The 17,330-nt window shown below is 41.4% G+C and overlaps 1 protein-coding gene across 1 annotated transcript in view; it reads left to right on the top strand.

Moving 5' to 3' along the window:
* The window catches only part of si:ch73-335l21.1 (insulin receptor substrate 1-B), a 45,992-nt gene extending 33,684 nt beyond the window's left edge, over window positions 1-12,308 (top strand). The window contains exon 4 of the mRNA XM_044021145.1: window positions 11,452-12,308. Coding sequence (XP_043877080.1) covers window positions 11,452-11,459 — 8 coding nt within the window. The 3' untranslated portion in view covers window positions 11,460-12,308. The remainder of the gene's footprint in view (window positions 1-11,451) is intronic.
* The last annotated feature ends 5,022 nt before the right edge of the window (window positions 12,309-17,330 follow it).

Here is a 17,330-nt window from a genome sequence, read left to right as displayed (position 1 = left end):
TGTGTTTGCAAGTTAGTGTGTATTTGTCGTCTTAGGTCAGGCTTGCATTTCGACTGAGAACAGTACCTTTACTGTATTTTTGGTACTATTCCTGATGGAAACATAAAAATATGTATCGTACTCTACCAAACTGAACCGTTATACTTGACATGACGTATGTGCTGCCTGTGTGGCATTCATGTGCATCTTAAGTGTTTTTTTGAATGCTTCACAGATACACAGTGTTCTTTTTAGTTGTTATCACACAGGAAACGGCTCAAGATTCTACAATTAAACACGCCAACCCAACTATAACACCTTTTCACAGCCATTAGCGCAATGTTCTTTTGACTGCTGCAGGCGTCACTGCTCTTTACCAGTACATTAAAAGCCTCAAATTGGCAGCAGAGACGGGAAATGGAATATGCTCACTTCTCCTCCTCATTTAGTCATTTAGTTTACCTGGTCAAGAACAAATAAGTAGAAATTGCCGTTAGAAGAGAGGGAGAGTCAGGAGGTCGTTCTGGGAAAGTGGATGAGCGGGGAGTGATTGAAAGGTGCCACGCGCTCCGTATGTGCACGCACTTGCGGTGTTTACCCGCTATGTCTGTGCCGACTTTCATTTGCCTTTAATGAAACTGTTTGTATTCATGAGCAGTTGTCATACAGCGGAGAGGAAAGAAAAACGTGGCATGGGTTTGACTCGATGATGACGATGATGCTGTTGTTATTTCCTGTGCGAGATGATGGTGCTGCTGAAGGCTCTTCATATCCTGGCACAATCTGAATATGTATCATCACCTCCTGTCCAAAACAACACCATGGACACACACACACACACACACACATTACACACACACGTGTGCGTCATCCTGCGCCGCTCTCTTTCATGACATGGGGATTTTTTGTCTGACGGGATATTTTATCACGAGTGATATAGGGGAGGTTACAGCAAAGATATATACTGTATGTGTGTATATGATGGATATATGTGTATATATGTATATACTCGATTATTAATCGATTATGAAATGAATCGTCAACTATTTTGATAATCGACTAATTGGTTTGAGTGTTTTCTAAACAATTAAAACCCCCTTCTGTGATTTCTCAGCTTCTTAAATGTGAATATTGTCTGGTTTCTTTGCCCCATGTATCCAAGAAATCATTAAAACTAGAGCTGAAACAATGAATCGATGACTAAATGAATCGACAACTATTTTGATAATCGGTTCAAAGCTTTTTTCATGATTAAAACAAGATTTCTGATTGTTTAAGCTTATTAAATGTGAGTACTTTCTTAATTTCTTTGCTCTGGTTAGTGGACAAAACAAGACCTCATCATTTTCCGATCAACATAATTAAGGTTTTCTGATATTTTATGCACCAAACGATTAATCAATGAATCGAGAAAACAATCGACGTATATTCTTATCTTATCTTCTTATCTCTTATCTTTATATGCTGTGTGTTTGTTCCCTCGCTGTATGTGTGATTCTGTGGTAATGTGCTTGTTGTGCAACGTTGGACCAGACGCCTCACTTCCCTCCTCTACTCTACACTTGCACTGATTTGCCAACAGCTTGCAGTTCATTGACTCCTGCGTTACACACATGATCGGTGTGTCCTGTAACAGAGCCAAGTGACGCTGGCACCCCTGTCCCCGTTTATTCACTCTCTGTTCACGCTCAGTTCATGGGGTAAAGCACTCTTTCTCAAATGGTGGGGGTACCGGGACTAATTAAATAAACCATCCAAGCAAAACCCCTGAAATGATGACTTAATGAATCATTTTAGAAGATTTGAATGGAAGTTCATAGACTGAATGTTATATTCCTTATATTCTTATATTCATTATTATACAGGGATGCGGCTGACGAATTGCAACCCACCCCAAAGCATTGTGTTTTTTCTGTCTTTTTTTTAGAATTTAAAATGAAGTTGAGGATGTTCATGACTTCATTTTGAGAACAAATCTTTATTTTAATAATTTTAATATGCACACATCTTTATGTATTATTTAAGTGACTGTTTCTTTTTTTTCTTTTAGTTATTTTTTATTCTAAATTGTCCAAGAGAGATAAAGGCACAGCAGTGTTTTGCAGTTTTTGCTTTTTTAATAAATTAGACACTGATGGCACTGCACCACAAGTGCTTTGCGCTGGTTAGAGGGTTCTATGTTACTATGTAGGTTAAAGGTCTATGTTCATGGTTATACATGCGCAATTCATTGCAAAATAAGACAAAAGGTGTGTCAAAACAGCATCATGACCAAATTCTGCTGGGCTGCAGTATTTTAAAGGTCCCAAAATCCTCCTTAGTTCCTTGCTCCTTAGTTGAGAAATGTTACACAGCTACAGAAAACCTGTCCAATTTTTAAGATTTTGATTGTTAAGATGCAAAAATATCAATGATTAATTATCGCAATATGATTTATTTTTACCATGTCCTGTAGCTGTAGTCTTTGGTGCATTTTCACACGAGTTTAACATTCTTAAAAAGTCTTTCAAAATGCTTTATTTTACGTCAAATACTGGTTAAAGTGTCCCACAATTTGCCGCTAACGTCACCGTTTCTTCGATCGAAATTTGACAAAAAGTCTACCGATTTGATCTTTTGTATTCAAGGTTGACTAATATGGATTTGTCTATGGCCAGTGCCGATGTGAAGAAATCAGTGCAGACAATGACAATTGCAAAGTTTTCAGGCCGATTTTCTTCCTCCATCTGATAAAATACAACAGTTTCAAGATAACAAATATTTCAGTAACCAGTTTGGTCTCTGTCTCCAATCTCCATTTTGTGTCTGTCCTGTCCCTATATGCAGTATTTACTTTTATATTAGATACATGATCAGGCCACCAAAAACAAACAACTTTTGAATTAAAAAAATGACTTGACTCAAAAGTAATACTTCACAGATTTGGATTTAATTTTGTATTATTAGAATAGGGGTAGTATTTTTGAACAATACTTTGGTGCATCACTGGTGGGCACGTAACAAAGAAAAGAAGGAAGATATTTCTCAACTCAGGAGAAACTGAGATTGGGAAGCACAATTTTTCAAAAATACTAACCCTATTCTAGTAATATAAAGCTAAATGTAAATTGGTGAAGTATTCCTTTAACATTTATCAAGTTTCAGCCAATGTCGATTTCAAATGGTTACATCTTGTAGAGTCGAGGGCTGCCTCTTACTGGCCAACAGCGCAGAAGTTGTCTCCTCCCTGGTTTGGAGAATTTCCACCCACGTCGTCGTTCTCTGATGTGTGATTGACGACACAGCTGCTTTTATTCGGATGTGTAATGTGGTCACAGTCCACCATCAAAGGTGTTGTGGTCGACCTGATCACAGTCCATCCCTCAATCAGTCAATCAACCTCTATTTATATGTGTAGCACTTTCCGTACATACTGTGTGTTTACACCTTTCATTTGTGTGGTCCAGCGCTTTTTTCCATGCGATGTCGACTTTCTGCCGGAGCACAGCTCAAACCTAGAGAAATGTGTCTTTTTTTCCAAAAACGCCTCTGAATGGCATCAGGGGGGTCGACGAGAACAAATGCAAAGCCAACTTCAAACTCGCTGTGGATAGGGATGGAGGAAGAAAAGATTCTATTTTACTACAGTTTTCTCCTCCTGTGGAGACGCGGCAAAGGCAAGAAGTGTTGCCAGAGGAGCCTCCTGAAGGTTCATGAATAAATATTTGCAGTGCATGCGAGCCAAGTCTGGCCATCTACCCACAGACACACACACACACACACACACACCTGTACAGTGGGTCACATTCGTACAAATACATTATTCCCCTTTGACTGAGCATAATAAACTAGCATATAAATCAAGAGGGATGGGACGGCTTCTCGTGGTTGCGCTGTTGCCGTATGGAGAGTCAGGGGTGTCTCTATTAATAGTTGGACGATTTATTGTCAACATGGAGCAGAGAGAGGTCAAAGAGAGAGACACAGAGCACAGATGTTTCCAAACGCCTGTCACTGTTTAATGACTCAACAGCTCGGGGTGAATATGGTTCAGTAGGTGTGTGTGAGGAACATTTATTTCTTCATTATAAATTATGCGTCGTGATCGCTTTAATTAGATGGATACGACTAATTAAATGTATCATCTGAGAAGCGCGTTAATCTCACCTTTGTTAGGAAATTTTAAGGTACCTGTAAAATTGCTTTCAGGCATGAACTGAAAACCTTCACGGACTTCACACACCGCTACCGTTAAAGTTACATACACTAAAAGGAACATTCATACACTAAAAGGAATACTTCACCAATTTGCATTTAGCTTTGTTTTACTAGAATAGGGATAATATTTTTGAATAATTGTGCTTCCCAACCTCAGTTTCCCCTGAGTCGAGAAATATCTTCGTTTTTGCCCACCAGTGACACTGGGTCCTGTTAGCGTAACTGTTAGCAAAGATGGCGGACAATGTTTACATTCTGGGAATGAGGTCCAGTCCCCCTACGTGTGGGTCTAAAAAGTGTGGAATTAGCATTGCAGTTTAAGATATTTCTCAACTCAGGGGAAACTGAGGTTTCGACGCACAATTTTTCAAAAACACTACCCCTATTCTAATAATACAAAGCTAAATGCAAATCGGTAAAGTATTCCTTTAACACAAACATCATGGACAGGCCTTTTATTTTCACTCACGGACATATAAACATGACTCCATTAATACACGCCTTACGTTGGGGGTGGCCAAACTGAAAGTGTGAGGAGTACGGACGCTTTCCAAACATTTCACAACACAGGACAATAGCGGAGAATACTCCTATTGCGATCACGTGTTTAGTTCCTCATTTGGACTTTGTAATGAACATTTGAAGTTTGGGGCGGTGACGTTTTTTGGAAGTTTGATTCTTGTTTTTATATAAACTGGCGTTTACCTTCTGGCTTTCCCAGGTTAATTAAAAGTCCTTGCCATTGTCCAACCACCACCAGTGTCTCCGGTTCTATTTCTTTCACTGGATTATTCAGTTAATGATGGTGGCATGAATGTACAATGCAAATGTAAAGAAATGAAGAATGTGTCGTTATCTCTCATTTCACAAGCCTTGACTCGCTAAGGAAGTGACAAAGCGCTGAATGATAATCATCTGACATGGTGCCGAGTGAAGCAACTCGCCACACAAATGTCTGAACAGCAGCTCCGTCGCTCGCCGCCTCTCTGAAAGATGGCGCAACAGTGTCTTGGGTTTCATTTTAGCTCTGTGTGATTGAGTGAGCTGGAGCTGGTGTGGGCCACTGGCATCCTGAGAAGAGGCTTACCAAGAAGTCGCAACCACACCTGCTTATGCAATTACTCCGTATATCACTCGACTCGAGACGCCGCTCGCCGGGTGAACGAGCGCGCTGAGAAGGTGCCGCACACGTTGGCAGATTGTGGCCAAACTGGTGGAGCCACATGACACAGAGCCAGCGAGAAAGTGGTGGTCGAAATCTGCAAACAGTGAAAATGTGTGAGGGAGAGATAGAGAGTGAGTGAGTGAGTGAGATAACACTCCCCACACAAACCCTCAGTCCCTGCTGGCTTTAGTTTTGTGTGTCCTGTCCAGGGACAGGACGTCCCATGTCAGATTTCAGCACAGAAGCCAATTTCTTTTACAAACTCAGGACAAGGACAAACTCAGTTCAAATGCTATATTTATAAGCACTAAAGGAAGATTCTGCTCCGACAGGGTTTAACTTTCACAGGAATTTGCCTTAACCACTAAATTACAACATATACTTTCCCTTGAGGTGCTTGTTTAAATTCTGGACTCACAGTTAAAGTGCTTTTATTAGCACTTTAAAACCGCTTTGTGCTCATGTGTCAGATAAGGGAGTTACATTTCAACTTCGGGCACTAACTCCATAAACGTGTTGTACCAATAAACCTAATTGTGCTTTTATTATTTTACACTCTATCTTGGACTAAACGACCAGTGAATGAACATGCTAGGATATCTGAAGTAGGTTGGCTTAAAAAATGACAGACAACATAGTTTCTTGGAGCCAAAGCTGACGAGCTTCAATGTCTTGTTTTTCTGACCCATCTGTAAAAAAAAATAATGGATTTGAGTTTACAAATATATCTGGACGAGCTGAAATCTTTCCATTTTTAAAAATGAAAACCATTGTGGAATTCTAAAATTCTGTGTTCTTTTAAATGGCCAACAGGGGGCGACGACACCAGTTACAAATGTCTGTACTGTATGTAGGATTTATTACTTTAGTAAACATTTTCTTGAAGAGGTTTAGGTCGATTCACTTGACACGAGTGAGTAAATGAAAAATAAATGAATACAAAATAAAATGTACAAAAACACTTGGATAAAACAGGTCAAGAGTTGAAGAGAAACTATTAGTATTAATGTGCAAATCTCAAAAAAGAAATGTACAAAAAAGGGAAATTAACTACATGACATAGGTTATCATAAAACTTGAACTTTTGAATGAAGATATAAGGTTTTAGTCCAGTCAATGAACCTTAAATCAGTGCCACCAGTCGTTTGTCATTTACAGTTCACTTTTTAGTGTCCAATACCAATACGATATCACAATCTTGACAATCGTCCAATCGTCCTTTGAAATCGTTTACATCTTTTACAATTCTGCGTACAAAGACAAAATTAGTTTTTGTTTTCATTTTCACAGCCTGTGCTTAGTGGTGCATTTTGCCTTACAGCAAAAACACCCCACCTTTCGCCCTATGTCAGCCGTGACTGGCTCCAGTGACCCCACGACCCTTATGTGGAGGCGGGCAGTCAATGAATAAAATGGTGATTGTGACCAGTATCGGACCGGTATCACATCAACTCATCCTTATGATAGAGGAAAGTATAGGAAAGTCTACATATTGTGTAAGAACCTTTTCAATGAGCTGCACGTGGACCAACAGAATGAGTTTCTCCCACCTCTCCCGCCGTTTTCCTCCCACTCAGCACTGCAGCTCTGTCTCTGTCTGTCTCTTCCTGTCCCCACACATTCCAGCTCCACTGTGTGCCACTGCACACCCACTCAGTCTCCCTCGCTGTCACTGCAAAATGAATACTAGCCCCGAGCCTCCTGTCTGTCTTTGTTTTGATTTTTTTTTCTCTCTCTCACTTGAATCATGTAAAAAAAAAAAAATGAATAAAGAAAAAAATCTGACAATATACACACACACATATGTGACGAGATGATAAATGCTGTTAATTTGTCCTTTTAAGGGCCTTTGTTGGCCTTTCTTGTTCCCCCACTTCACCTTTCTGTGTTTGGATTTAATATCAGCTTGTTGCATTAATTTACATATTCATAGCACCCTCTCTCTCTCTCTCACACACACACACACACACACACACACAGAGCTTGTTAAGTCACTGTTCTCGCTGTAGAGTGTGAGTGTGATTGTCAGTGGCAGGGTTAAAAGCAGGTGTGTGTGCGTGTGTGCGTGCGTGAAAGTGCAATAAGCACACACAGCGCACGTCTTTCAGCGCGCGCCCTGTTCTCCGCTGCCGACTGCATAGTGTAACTTATGGAAATTTACAGCTGAGCATAAAGGGAGAATGTGCTGCGTCCACAGGAGGGTGGATGTTTTTAAAATAATAAAAAGCCTCCAGCGACATAACTGATTGCTAGTATTTAGGTGTGACGTGGTTTGCGCCATCATTTTCAATAAAAGTCAACATGATCATAAACTGCACCACACTAGAAATCACCTGTTTGTCAAGCGCGGCGGCGGCGGATGCTGCGGCGACAAATTTTGTGTTGATGGCGTTGACCTTGGCGAAGATGGACGCACACACACACGTGTGTCCATGCTTCTTGCGCTTGTTCCAAACATAGCGCTGCAAACGTCAGAACCTCCCTGTGTCCCAGAGGACTTTTCTCTCTCTGGGCCTGCGTGAGGCAGCAAACATAAAAATAGTAAAAGCTGCAATGTGTAACTAAATATAAATGGAAGTGCTGATTGAACCCTCTGCCTCGCATGACTCTCTGCTTCTCTGCTCAAAGGAAGTTCTACGTCATTTTACATCGAGACTAAAAGCGAGACGACTGGAAACGTTTCGCCGAACATCGGGTCATGATAAACAGTGCTGCCTGAGGGGGACAGCGAAAACTAGTTACTAACACGCTGGAGCTTTTTGACTGTTGACTGACTTTTTGACGCTAGAAAAGCAAAAACTACGAGGAACATTTTTGTGTTGGTGTCGTTCTGAAATCATATCATTTTTTGTACCTCTTATATCACCAGTTTTTTGGCCAGAACCCAGTGATGATGTGATGAATGTATTTGGGAAAAAGCTGTTGCTGGGTTCATTATGCTCCGTCATCCATAATTGTACTATTACCATGTCTTGACACTTTAAATGGAGCCTTTTGGAACAGCTCGAAAGGACTTTTTGCCTTCAGACATGTTTGCACAACACGTCGTGTGTGGAGCCAGTTTGATTCAGTCATACCCCAGACCTTTTTTGCAATTGTAGGGCAGTGTTGCTGAATTTGGATGCTTTGTTGTGCATTTAACTGGCTTTTTTTTTTTTGCGTCAGCCAAATTGTCGTTTTCACACGCGCGAGATTCTTAACTAACAAATACGAAACTGTGAAATCGGACGCATAAACTGCGGTCAGCCTGCGAACATTAGATCTCCATGACGAACAGACTTTGTGCCGTCACTGGAAGAAATGAAATGAAATGAGGTGACACTGGAGCTGCTACAGACTGCTACTGTTCATTCCTTGTATTTGCAGCTGTCTTGACGCTGGATCCCGGCTCATGTTGCGCTCTTGCACCTCTTACCCCAGCCGCTTGCCTGGCTGCAGGATTGATGATTTAATGGAAGCAAGCATAATAACAGTGCTGGAGGATTAACTGTTGCTGCCATAGTGGAAAAACAGTTTGAGGGGGAATGCGGGGATTTACGCATACTTATACCAGTGTAATTCCTTAATGATTTCCAGGAGATGACTCTCTGCTTTCCTGTGTGTGGGTCAGAGTTTGGAGTTGGCTACTCCTTGGAGTTGAAGGACAGATTCTATCTCTGCAGGTCAGATTCTTGCTAAGATTGCATTCATGTCCTGCGCTGTTCCTTGAATGTAAATCACAGATTGACGCATTGAATCAGAGAAGCACATTCTCTGCCGTGAAGCTCATGAGAAACACAATGGGGATTTCCAAAGAAGTTCAAAGAATCTACCAAAGGCTGATAGAGTGATTTCCAACAGCACTGATGTTTTTCTGCTCTTCAACTATTTCTTGCCTCAGATCTCATTTATTGTAACCATATGATGGACCCGCACGTCTCTTATATACATGTGAGCGCTTCTCTTTTTAAAATAAAGCCTGTTTCAACCCCAATTGAATGGAGTGTCCAGTGACTCGCATCGTGTTGCAGAGACCAGCTCTGTGTCTTGTGGGAGCCGGGGCAGAATGAAAATGACAGACTGACACACTGGATTTACGGCCAGAGAACAGGGTGGCTTTCAATTTTAAGGCAGCCCTCGATTGAGACATCACATAGACCCAGACTCTCCTAATTACACACACACATACTCAGGCACAGGCGGCTGGAGAGCAGTTATTGGCTAGACACAGCCTGCGGAGGCAGATAGCCTTGTCTAACCTCCTGATTTAGGCAGTCTGAGAGAGGAAGGGGAACAGAAACACACACATGCGCTCGCACAATCAGTGCCACGGTCATTATTAAATCGATTGGCCCACAGATGGAGAAACGATGCAAGGAAATGAATGAGATCAATAGACAAACCGCCAGGGGAGGGTCAAACTGATGCAAGGGGAGAGTGTAGAGAAAATAAGAAGGCAATAACTAATTTAGTGTGGCCTGAAGAGGAAACATTGCCCCGCGTATGTTGCTTAAAAGAGAGCGCGTGTGATACTGCATTGGGAAGAGGAGCAGTTGTTTAGCATGTTTCAGTGTATAATTTCCCCTGTCTGTATTTTAGGGAAAGGTCATCATTAAGTGAATGTCATCCGCATAATTATAGTGTCTTGTGCTGTGCTGCTTTGTGCTGCTCGCTTCCATGGGAGTTTGCATGTGTGTGTTCATGGCAGTGCACCAGTGCGTATCCTGCCTGTCTCCTCTGGTCCCTTTGCTTGGCTGCTTTGATTGTTAGTGTTGCTGTTTTTTCGACCCGCTTGCCTGAATGAGGGAGCTGCTCCAGTCCGCTCCTCTTTTCTCTACTCCGCTTTAGGCCACCGCGGCTTGGCCGGCTGTCGGGCACCGTCTGTGCTGTGAGGATGGGGGGGGGGGAGACTAAATATAGCTCTCTGCACCAGGAAGACGACAAAACTAGAGAGAGAGGGAGGGACACAAATGTAGCGTACACTTGTGCAATTACAGAGTCGGACACTTTTGGGAAGATTTTGGGGGGAAAAAAACATGCACGGGGAACTCTCTCCGAGCCTGTTCTCTTTTCTGGCTTTGTGGCTTTGTTATTTTGGCTCAGAGTCTTTGGCGTGAGTCATCGCAGTTGACGGAGAGCAAGCGAGGTTAAAGAGCACTGACTAATCTTTACAGTCGTCATAATCCCATCCCGCTTTCACTGCAAAGCAAACCCACTATTTAGCGTTTTCCATACATGACCTCTCCAGGTGGGACAAGGCTGTTTTGCCGCCCTGTAGCAATAATATTCAACAAAACCCTAATCTGAACAGATTAAGGTAGCGTTAAGCAGCGGCACACAATGTTTACCTTTGTGCGCAGATATTTGGACAGCATGAGATACTGTCGAGGCTCCTGATACGTTGTCTTTTATTGCTCTATCTGTTTTTTGGTAGATTTGTGCGGTTGTTTTCATTTCCACATTCATTTGTCAACTGCACAGCGTCACATCCAGGCACAGCATATCAACAAACCAATGGCTGAGTGATGTCATGTGATGCTCTCGCTCTTTCGTCTCTGGAGCGGAATTTTTTCGCATTCCTCTTAATCATATCACCTGTGCAGACAAGGCCAGGAAACGGTCGTACTGTACAAGTGTGGGTGGGACTTGACATTTCCAATAATTGCAGTCGTGACATTTCTGACAGTGTGTATCTGTGTGCTTATATGTCCAGTGTGATGTAAAACAGCTGGGGGAAAAAAAACTGACATCCTTTCTGGATCTGTGTATTCCCACACACACACACACACACACACACACACACACACTTGACTCTGCCTGCAGCAGTAGGTGTCCTCACTTTCATCTTCCCTGCTGTTCTCTTTATCACTTTCATCCCGTCTGAGTCTTTTTCCGGCTTATTTCACCGTATTGTAATATTCCTGTTTTTCATTGTAGGTCACTGTGTTCTGGGGCTGATAAGCAGACACGGATATCTCACGATAGATATTATAATTAACCCGATAATCAAAACACGCTGTATATATACATGTCATAATATTTCTTTCTCATATCAGCGTTACTGTTTATTCTTCATCTAACCAAACAATTTCCTCTCCCTCTGTTTGTGTCCGTGTTTTTTTTTCTTCCAGAGTGCTGATATTGGTGCATCGTCCTTGGGGAGACAATCTGGTACCACTCAGAGAGCTTCACAGCCCCGCCTGTTCCTTTCTGCGACAACCAATTGCATGGAAAGAGCAATTGGATGGGACACGCCCCTGTAGCACTTTGACAGAGACTGATGGAAAAGGGTCTTTCTCTCTCTCTTCTTTTTTTCCTTCTCCTCTGCTTTCATCTCATTAGTTATGGAAACCAGCGGGGGGATGTGTGCCAAATGACATTCTAGTAAAGATATTTGCTGCTCTCATTCCATTGAGTGAAAGCCAATCAGAGAAGGGTATAAAAAGTGGGGCGCGATATTTTTATTTTATTGTGATTTTGTTTTGCTTTTTTAGATTTCTTCTAAGAGAAAAAAAAGAACTATAACAAGATATATAGAACTGTTCAAAAAGTGCCTCATTTTCAGTATGTAGCCGTTTTACACACAACTTCAACTTAGCCTCAACTAAGTGAAGCTTTAGGTCCTTTTATTGTGCTCAGTTTGTTGTAATTACAAACAAGCAGCAGATATAGCAACAAATATGCTTAGCCAACTTGCTGCGTTCACGTCCGGATGGATGGTACTTTGATATGATCACAGGGTTACTCGAGCGATTGGAGGACTGGAAGGCTGCAGATATCTGTTTTTATTGATTATATGCACATCTGTATGAATGAATGAATGATTATTTTTTTTTAAAGTTCTCAAAATCAGTGACGAAAAAGGAATAAGCTGGAGCTCAAGCCTTATTTTAGCTGAAACTATTCATTGAATAACCCAGAATATCACTAACGCTACCACAAAACCAAAAAAACAAAACAACACGAGTACAGAATAAATCTTGTTTTACATTTTCATAATTTCAACAATTTCCATTATACAGTTCTAGCACGTCATTTTAGTATCAGCTCAGCTCGTTTGGAACCTCACCAGAGCAGGTACTAAACAAAGCACCAGGTACCGGGTAAAAAAATTAAAAACCGAGTAGAGTCGAGCCGAGGAGTGCTATAACTGTATAGTGGAAAAGTGTCAACAACTTATTTTACCTTGAAGGCTTTTTTGAAACTTAACAGAGACCTACACAATTTCATCTCACCTCCGAGACCATTCCATAGTTATATATTTATATTTATTCAACATTTGTTTTCACTTCACAATTTCCAAATATAAACAACCATCTTGAATAATGATTTCCTTCTCTTAAGTGAAATTTCATATAATTTGTAGGACTAATTACACAAAATTTCCCCTCATTCATAGTTACAACGTACAAGTTGATGCTAATAGTGAATGTGCAATGATGTGAACGCAGCATTTTCGCTAACATACAATGAATGGTACTAGCTATCTGCTCGTGTTCCTGTCTACTGTGAGAAATATTAGCATAGCAGCTGTTTGCTTTTTTTGCTCATTATAACTTGTTTGCTTTTATTCTGCCAGCCTTTTTCCTTTCTCTCCATACATGTTTGTTTGTTGTTGTTTTTTTAACTAGAGCCATATCACCAGAAGTATTAAATACAGTTGTATCAGGGGATACAGTAGCTTGCTAGCTAGCTTCATCCAGCTAGCTATTTCAGATTAAGACGTACGTATCATGCCAGGACATAAATTCCCTCTCCTGCTGACATCAGCTCAGGGTGAGACCCCTTCTACAGAGCCAAGCAATCCCATTAGTGCTATTAGCTCCAGACACTTGTGTCTAACTTAATCCCTTTCGTCTCAGGATTCTAAATATCATTTAAGGTACAATGGATAGAGCCCCTATCAATAATAGCCATGCTAATGCTAGCACTGTGGTGGTCGGCGCACCAGGAAGAGGGTCAGTCCTTATTTCAGATTTTCTTGTAGACATTGAGGTACCAAACATGATGAATGTTTTTACACTTTTAATTTTTAATGTGATTGAATTGGATGTACTCAAACCATAAATCCTTCTTTGACACAGTTTCTATGTCCCCCCCCCCTCTGCTTTTGCTTAGGTCTTACTGTAATCTCCGCTATGCATCAGCACTTAAGTGCCTGTCTGTCCTGTTTGCCTGCCTGTCTCTCTGCCCCGCCTTAGCAGCTATAAGCACTAATTGGGCTGTCCTAGCAGAATATAACAAATCTATTTTTGTGTCTTTTTTTTTTGGGTTGTACAGTTCTCATAAAATAACTTGTTTCTGTTTGTTTGAGTGTGACAATGAAATATCAGATGACTTGACTCACAGCCATGGCTCTAATCAGAGGAGTTTTGGACTGTCTAATTTTGTCGGTAATGGAGGACTTGTTCGCTGCGGGGCATCAGTGCCAAATCACAAAAAAAAAAAAAAAAAAAGAAGAAAAAAAGACTGATCAGTTTTACTACTCCGACAGCACCTCAAGAAGCAACCTTCACTTCTCCTGTCTGGACGTATTGTTTTGTTTTGTTTTAATGATGTAATCTTCTGTGTTCCCTCGTTGTTTTGCGGTGCCGGGGGGAACTATGACTCTTGGAGATTAAGGTCATCGTCAAGACTTGCGTATGCTTTAACCTTGGATTTTCCTATGACTTTGACGGGAAATCGCATGGAATGAAAGACGAGGGCGTCCTGAAAAACGATAACAAACTGTCTAAATGTCTAAATACATGTGCATCCACATAGCTCAGAGTTGTATTTGTGTGTTTTCCTGCCTGCCCTGGGAAGTTCATGAACTTTCTCACTCTGGTCACATAACTGTCAGGGGCTTGGAGCGTAACAATGCAGTTTAATTATAAATGAATGAGCAGATTGGGATCAGTGGTTGGAAATGCCCCATAATGGTGGTTAGTTATGCAGAAAAAAAAAAATCAATTGGACATCAAACCAGGTTCAGAAATTCACACACAATTTGCTTTTCGAGCAGACTCATGCAAGGAAACACGTGATGATTAGTTAAAAATGATGATGTAATATATTTTGGAGATGTTCTCATATTGAAACTCAGCAGATTTCGGCCAAAGCAGACATGCTTGAAGGTACATGTAGTTTGTAATGAAACCGCACAACCAGACATTTATAGTTGTTCTCAAGTATCTGGTGGACTTTTTAAATCCCCCACGTTTTTACTGTCATTTGTCCAGACAGTTCGTTCTGTCTGGACATTTTATTTTTGCTTTGACCACCTGTGGTAAAGGGCTCAGTGGTTACAGCCGCATATCAAGAAAATTGTTTCCTTGGATGGGCTCACAGAAAATCGCCATCCCAGTTGCAGCGTGATTTTATTCATTGCGCTGTTGTGTGTATAAATATTCATAGCTCATGCAGGAAAAGAGCTGCTGCTGTTCTAAAATCTTGTCATCCTTCCTCCTGCTCCCCTGTGGGATGGTACTGAATGGGATTATTGTGAGATTTGCCATTGATGTAGAGAGTTTTACTTCTGTTGCTTGAGAAAACAAAATCAACTAAAAGGAAAAGAGTCCAACAACAAACAGACTTGTGGTTTCTTTTGTTTCTGTGACTGGCTTGTGATGTTTCCTTTTCGAGAGAAGAAATGGGGACGGCCGTTCAAAAGTGGCAGCGCTGTAAGACACAAAAACAAGTTGGTCATCAGTGAGAGAGGGACGAGGAGGAGACAAAGACAGGGAAATGCTGCAATTTACTGGCTGAGGCTTAGTGTGAACATCTGCAAGAAATGCCAGACACAGACGGGACCGTGCCCGTCACACACTCACCATCTTTGACTCACAAACAGTCGCTCGTAGAGACCGTGACCACAGTGCAGATGTCACACTTTAATGTGGGAAAGGAAAGCCTTGTTTGTTCTCCACCGAGCTTTTTTAGCTGCGTTAGTCACATTCACCACTCCCATTGATAAGATCATTTGCACTCACAGTTGGTGTGTTGCCTGCATAGTTGATCACTCGCCTTACCGGTAATTTGACCAACGTCGTGTTTGCTGGGTGAGCTATGCGACCTTCCTCCTCCTCCTCTTGTCTTACTTGATAGTGTCTGGCTCAACACTCTGTTAGATTAAATAGGCCTTTTTTTTATTTTGAGGCATAGTATATCTGCGTCTTTGTCCTGTTATTGTTAACATGTATAGGATCTTGTATCATCATTGTCCACAGATGGCCAAGTAATTCAATCCCAGCCAGGCCCAGGTGTGATTGTACTACCAGGGCAGTGCAGGAATTAATAGAGATGAGAACACACAGTCTCTCTCTCTCTCTCTCTCGCCTCCCCACCCACCCTTACACACACACACACACACACACACACACACACACACACACACAGATGAGGCTTACACCTGCAAAAGCGCTCACTTCCCTCACTGAGTATAAATAAGGTTACTGTGGACAATAAAAAGCTTGGCAGCACCTGTATGAGAGCAGACGCAGCCCCGGCACCCACAGCTTAAAGGTTACTGAAACTGACACTGCAGCCCCGTCTGTCTCTACACAGCTCATGTTGCTGCCTTGGTCACTTATATCTCAACAACACTTATATCTCTTGGGGTGAATTTTTATCCCTAACTCTGATTTGCTTATGTACTAGCAAGAGCCGAGGTTAGTAAGAAAGTTCCTGGAGATGCATTTCTATGAATGGAGCAAGCACCCTTACGCAATGAAAAACCACAGTTGCCTTTCATTGCAATCCTTAAAGGGATAACTCAGTGATTGTATAAGATATTGACACATTTTTAACACCGACTTTACCGAGCATCCTGCTGATTCTGCTGCTGAGCATGCTGCTGAGCATGCTGCCATTTCCACGAAAACCAGCCTGGGATCTGGACACACGGCTCTTATTGATAAACATGGCCTTCAGCAGAGACAGAAAGAAAAAAACAAATTTTAGCCACTTGACAAAAGGCTCATTGAATAAGATCCATACCTGCTTAAGTCTAAAATATCTAAAGAATATATTCGACTTTAGTCGTTTTAAAACTGCTCACTCTCCAATTCCAAAGTTCATAGAGAAAGTCAGCATTTTTAGCTCGCTTGAACACAGGACCACTGCTGACTAGTTTGGCAGGTTTTTCTGACGTGGGTCAATCCAAACAAAGAATTTCAAACACTGGAGTGACAAGATAACACATTTGAACTTACTGATGGATGCAGCAGTCGCTCAACGACGTCTGAGTGCTGTGATGCAAAATGACTGATTTCCTCTATGGACCTTGGTGCGGGGAAACAGTAGTTTCAGAAAAAGTTGTGAGATATCATTGCCTTTAGTAGGTGTAGATTTTATTAAGTGAGCCTTTTGCTTAGTGGCTAGCTGCTGACCAGAGGTCTGCATCCTTTACTATGAAAAGAGCCATTCATTGATTAATAAGAGTCCAAATAAAATTAATCTTGGGTGGCAAAACCCATTTAACCCATAAAATTGAAAATAATATCACATATAAATGTTGTATACAGATGTACTGTATACAAAATAATGATATGTTGTTGCTTTAAGAACTACAAAAAGAAACCTTTAATATAGTGGAGAACTTTGAAATAAAATGATGTAGACCTAGACCTATAAATAAAGCAATATTTGGATTTTATGTAGTTCATGCTTGAGAAAACCTGCCTGGCACACAGTAAATATGTGGATCAGGACAAGTTTGGCACTGTTTGGCAAAGTCAATGTTAATCATGTGTCATTACCTCATATAGCCACATTTTAAAATATCTTAACGATCACTGTAATTCTTTGACTGTCATGAGAAGTCGTCCGGCTCATGCTTTTAGTCGCCGTGATGGCTTTATGGACAATCATCATGGGGAGGAAATGAAGAGAGCACTATCTGTGCTGCTTTTAACATAAAGAGAGCATGGGGGCGCAGAAGCAGGCAAGTGGGCACAGCTGCCATCTGGTTGTCGCGGTGATGGGCGGCGTCAGGGCCTCCTCTCATTATGTGGTGGCAACATCTCCGGTG

This window comes from Solea senegalensis, linkage group LG3 (genome assembly GCF_019176455.1).
Source record: "Solea senegalensis isolate Sse05_10M linkage group LG3, IFAPA_SoseM_1, whole genome shotgun sequence".
Lineage (NCBI taxonomy): Eukaryota > Metazoa > Chordata > Actinopteri > Pleuronectiformes > Soleidae > Solea > Solea senegalensis.
Note: the sequence above shows the minus strand (reverse complement) of the source record. Positions and strands in the feature narration are given on the sequence as shown.